The sequence below is a fragment of the Carassius carassius genome, chromosome 4, assembly GCF_963082965.1.
Source record: "Carassius carassius chromosome 4, fCarCar2.1, whole genome shotgun sequence".
Classification (NCBI taxonomy): domain Eukaryota; kingdom Metazoa; phylum Chordata; class Actinopteri; order Cypriniformes; family Cyprinidae; genus Carassius; species Carassius carassius.
In genome coordinates this window covers 14,240,035-14,245,538 of record NC_081758.1, presented here as the reverse complement: position 1 = coordinate 14,245,538, position 5,504 = coordinate 14,240,035, and the positions used below count along the sequence as shown (strand labels likewise).

Sequence of the window (5,504 nt, the reverse complement as noted above, 5' to 3'; positions counted from 1 at the left end):
GATTCTGCTTCTATTCATAGTGCATTAGTCATGGCTTCTGCAGCAAGCCAAGGATAGAGAGCGCGCGCGCGCAGAGAGAGAGAGAGAGAGAGAGAGAGAGAGAGAGAGAGAGAGAGAGAGAGAGAGAGAGAGAGAGAGAGAACGATCCGCGTTGCTTCGGCGACCGCTTGGGAGGCGGTTCCTTAAATCCCGACTTGAGAAAAGCGCAAATATCCGAGCAGGACTCTGTGCTGGTATGCTGTCACTCCAGCCAACCGATCGAGTGCGTAATGCTGAGCCAGTGTCGTGTGATTTGCTCCTCAATCCTGAAGTAGCGCGTGGTGTTTAGAGAAATAAAGGAATATTCAGCTGGTCACTCGGGAGGATGAACTGGAATTCCGCTGGTAAGTTAAGCATCTTAAGTGTTATGGGGGAGGCTCTTGCGCAAGATTAAACATGACATAACTTACCCACATAAGCTAAGCTTACTATACAAACACTGTCTACGATTTTAGCGTTCATGCAATTTAATGAGACCCCCAGCAGTTTTCCACATTCAGCGTTAATGAGTGGCCAGTAAATGCAGTGTTTATAGTAACTGCTGTATCCTACAGTAACAGTCTGTTTGACTTATGGTCAGCTTGCGTCCACTGCATTAATAGGCAGCAGTGCATTACTTAATTACTCAGATTTTTGCCAAAGCGCATTCCTCCATTCGTCGTGATTCAGTCAGTCCTCTCGTGAAATCTACATCACTATACACTTTCTCTTCGTCATCATTATCACCATCATCATCATCACATTATACTTAATCTTTACCCTCATCTTCAGTGTCATTATTAACTTCTTTCATCAGTTAGCATCATGTTCTTTTTTCATAATTTCCTAATTTACTAATATGTTTTTGGACATCTTGAAATTATTATTTTTTTCCTCATATTTTAACTGAATATGGAATTTATCCAGTAATAAAGTATCAATCTGATATCATCATTACAATCTGATACGATTCTTTTTTGTCCATAAATCATAGACTCATTCTGTTTGTTTTTCCTAGTTTTTAAAGTAGCCTATTATATTTATAAAACTCTACAGTAATTTTCAATGTTATGGAAGGCCTAAGATTGTCAACTATACATCGGATTGGTTTCTTCTTTAAATTATAATAATAATAATAATAAAAAATGTTCATATAATGTTACACTAAAACTACATTTATCAAAAATAAAACTACACTAAAACAAAACCCTTAAGATAAAATGCAGAAAGAAAAAAAACGCATCTTAAGAGTGCAGAATAACATACGTTTACATTACATTTACATTTATCCATTTAGGATAAAGTTAAATTAGTTGACTTTGAATTATTAATTGTCCCTTTGAATGATTACGTAGCCTAATTGTGGCATCCTTAATGAATTCGAATAATTGTGCAGCCCTAGTAGCTATAACTGATATACAATAGGTCTGCATTTGATTATATAATTTTATTGTATGTTGAGGCTTATATTTCATACTTCATAAGCAATATAACACGCATCATTAACCTTTGTAGTGTCAGTTTATATTATCTGCTGCTAGTAACTTTGGTTGACTGTTGTCCTACTTGCACACAACTGATACTGTAAGGTGAGACAAGCCACGTTTATTATGTTGTCTTTGTGTTTGCATCAGCAAGATGCAAAGTTCCAAGTTATAACCTAATATAGATTATTTGCTGAGGCTGAACATTTTGAACACAATCCCTGATATAATAAGCATTAGTCTCATTAGGGTTACTCTTCTTTACCTTTGTTTCTAGCAGACTCTATTTGTCTTTGTGACAGTTTGGCTCTCTCCACCTTGGGGTTGATATCTCTTCAAATCTCAAGCATGTCTCCAGTCTACTCACCCCCCAAATACACCACCGGCTCGACCCTCTTAAGTCCATACAGTTCCTATGACCCCTGCGATCCCACCCTGGGATATATTGTCAGAGGTCAACCTCAGCTTTCCAGGTATGCTCCTTCCACTTCCCGCTACCTGAACCCTAGCCCTTGCCTCGCCCGAGGCATCCTGTTCTTTCCCCAGGAGCCTGAACGTGGGCGAGCTGCCCCCCATTCAGAGCCACACATCGGCCGCCGGAGTGAGAGCTACAGTAGGATGCAGGTTAAAGGTCAGTTTCCCAGAATTAATGGGGCAAGGGGCCGTTCGCCTTCAAGGACTGGATATACCTGCACGTCTCCCCAATCGAGGCAGTGCAGGTCGGTCAGTCAGTCAGACCTGATGCGGGAGCTGGCCACCCTGGAGATCTGTGACCAAGGAGCAGTGGAGAGAGGAGTGTACACAGTCAAAGAGAGCATGATCAGGGGACGGACAGATTACTCAGGGCCTCTCTACTGGAGATCAGAGGTGAGTTCGATTGTTGGTTATCTATCTATCTATCTATCTATCTATCTATCTATCTATCTATCTATCTATCTATCTATCTATCTATCTATCTATCTATCTATCTATCTATCTATCAATCAATCAATCAATCAATCAATCAATCAATCAATCAGATAAACCAAATATTTTTCTGGGTCTGTGGCCATGAGATTAATTGGAAGTATTGTCAAAATTATAACAAAAAAAAAAAAAAAATCAAATTATGGAGAGGTGCTCAAATTGGATGTAAATATTTTTAGGATTTAGGATAAATGTTAAGCTTCAGTAAAATGAAATAACTGTAGAGCTGTTTAAATTTAACACTAATTTCGAGGTTTATGACAGTCCTGGACGGCCATCTCAAATCAAACACATTTTACATGTATTTTAAAATAATCCTAAAGACTGTGGTTAGATTAGGTCTTCAAACATTTTTGTTTAGTTATTGAGCTAAACTCGAGATTATGGAGTTGCATTGTCTTGGTGACAAAATAGTGAAATTATGTAGAACTTGAAGAGGTTTATTAAGCAAAGGTTATTACGGCCATACTATTGAAACTAGCGAGTGTTTTAACATTTATGAATCGGCCCCAATCAATCCCATTGTAACTGCCCTACTTTAAGAAAAAAAGAAAGGTTGGCACACAGCTCCAAAAATGCAAAAATGTTTATTTAATGTTCTCACCACCATGATGATTCAGATTGTATTTGTATGTTTTTGATCAGGTCTGTATGTAAGATTGTTGTGTTTATTCTTGGTATTGAATGTCTTAACTTTTATTTTAGCTGTGTAATATTTAATATATTTTATGATATATTCTTTAATATTCTTATTATTATTTTATTATTACTCATAGTAATGTAAAGACACTTGAATAAAGACGTTTGGTCTGACAAAGTGAGACTTAGCTCTGATTACTGAAACCACTCTTAGCCCTGTAAAACTCATATTTACTCACTAGAGTGCGCTGCTTTCCTCTTTAAAATAAAGCTGCTGTATTTAAAGCTCTATTTAGAGGGGCACAGCTATCTTTGATGATAGGTTAAGATGAGAAATATGGTACAGAAATATTATTCAAGAAAACAAAGAAAATCTATACATCTGCATTATAGCACACTGATTTAAAAGGACCAGTGGATATATATATATATATATATAGGCCACTATTGAAGTATTATGCTGGACTTGTCCGGGCCATACAACAAGCCCATGCAATAACTGATCGTTGATTGGTTCTCACAAAGTCTGGCCTGCCATAAACATCTTCAGATTACAATTGGTTTCGGCTGAGATCATTCATTTATCAGCTGACATTGTGATTGCTAATCATGGGCCAGAGGTCTGTACTTTGCTGAATATAATTGTTCACGGTAGCAACCCTGTATATCAGCACAATTTTATGTTGTTAGCTTGGACTTTGTCATTGTCAGGCCTATAGTGTATGGTCAGCCAAATCAGGGGGTTATAAAAATGTGCAGTACCAGGTGCAGTACTGCTTAGAACTCTGACTTAAGATCATTTGTGTTCCTGTTCTCCTCCTGTCCTAACAGTGTGAAAGAACTAGATGCTTTGAAATTTAATCTCACCATTTTTTATGCATTATGAAAACATCGCTAGAGATCACTATGCCGGAATGTATGTTTTTGTTTTTCTTTCTCTTCTCTTTCATTCCACTCCCATGGTCTTGTGGTGTTGGGAGAGGCCGTGAAAGAGATTATGTGGTGTCTTTATGGTCTGCTTATATCCTCATAGGTTGACATTAAAGGTTTGTTGCCTGGGGTGTGTGTTTAAGTTATATATAACTTAAAGTCTATACAATCAGGTTTAAAGTTATTGTGAGGATAAGCAGAGTGCTGAAGTGCTTGTACAGAGAGATATGGTTCAGTGCTTTCTTATCATATAAATCCCTTATAAATCTGGATAATTTTGCATTATTTTTAATAGTCTCTATTTCATCATTTTTTACAGGTTTCTGCACCATTTGATTGTAAATTACTTTATGAATTATTCTAAGAACACAGATGTAGTTCTGCATGCTCTATTTCTTACTCAGTTTATTGCCGATTTCACTGGGAATATGGAAGCACAGTATATTAAAAAAAAGTGTTATCTTAAGTGGTTAGTTACCTATTTCTGACTGATGTGATCCATATTACTTTCATTGATGTAACATTATTTGGGTTAGTCACTAGTCAGATTTAGTCACATTAAATAAATTTACTTGAGTGAAAGTTAAAAAACTATAGTGGTACCTGTAAATTTAGCAACTTATAACTTTCATTGAGTGATTTGTTAACTTACTCGGCTTGAAATCAAAATCTCAAATTTTTATTTTTTTACCTTAAAAGGTAAAAGTAGTTGCTTAAAGTAGCTTCTATGTTAAGTCAGTGTCTTAAGTACAAGTTGGACCAGCAGTTAGCCAAAAGTTAATCAGTCTTATTTTTGGATTCAATTTAGACTAATCTACGCTTTTATGTAACTAAAAAAAAAAAAAAAAAAAAAAAAAAAAAAAATATATATATATATATATATATATATATATATATATATATATATATATATATGACCAGTCTTAAAGAAAGAATTAACTGATTAACTTATAAGACTGGTCTTAACCTTTTATGCAACTGGCCCCTGATAACATGCATGATAATACAGGTGGTACAATAAAAAATAAAAAAATTAATCATTATAATAAATCAAGCATAGTCAGTACTTGTACACAGGTGGTGCACATGATCATACAAACAAAGACACACAAAACACACATAACACCAAAATAATACCATACACCTTTAACTGAATAACATCAAATGTAACGCAAAACATCCCATGTAGATTACTGGTAACAAAAATAAGAAAAAAGAACAAAACCATTTCTATTGTTATTATAATAATTTTTTTATGTTTTACACAGGGGCTTCTGGGAATGCCCTTTTACTTTTTTATGATAAACTATTTGGTAATTCATGATTTTTACTTTCTAAAACCATAAATCTGACTGTATTTTACAGTAAAACTTAATATAATGTGATATAAAACCATTTTTAAAAAATCACCATGTATAATATATATGACTTACAGTTTACCATTTAAATAGTTTTTATGGTAGCCTT

General features: G+C 35.2%; 1 protein-coding gene across 2 annotated transcripts in view; it reads left to right on the top strand.

Moving 5' to 3' along the window:
• Nucleotides 1-193: 193 nt before the first annotated feature.
• The window catches only part of LOC132136741 (ubiquitin carboxyl-terminal hydrolase 2-like), a 36,340-nt gene continuing 31,029 nt past the window's right edge, over nucleotides 194-5,504 (top strand). The window contains exons 1-2 of one of the 2 annotated variants that reach the window (XM_059547367.1): nucleotides 194-383; nucleotides 1,783-2,369. In XM_059547367.1, coding sequence (XP_059403350.1) covers nucleotides 365-383; nucleotides 1,783-2,369 — 606 coding nt within the window. In that variant the 5' untranslated portion in view covers nucleotides 194-364. The remainder of the gene's footprint in view (nucleotides 384-1,782; nucleotides 2,370-5,504) is intronic. The other variant, XM_059547374.1, reaches the window with a different exon arrangement.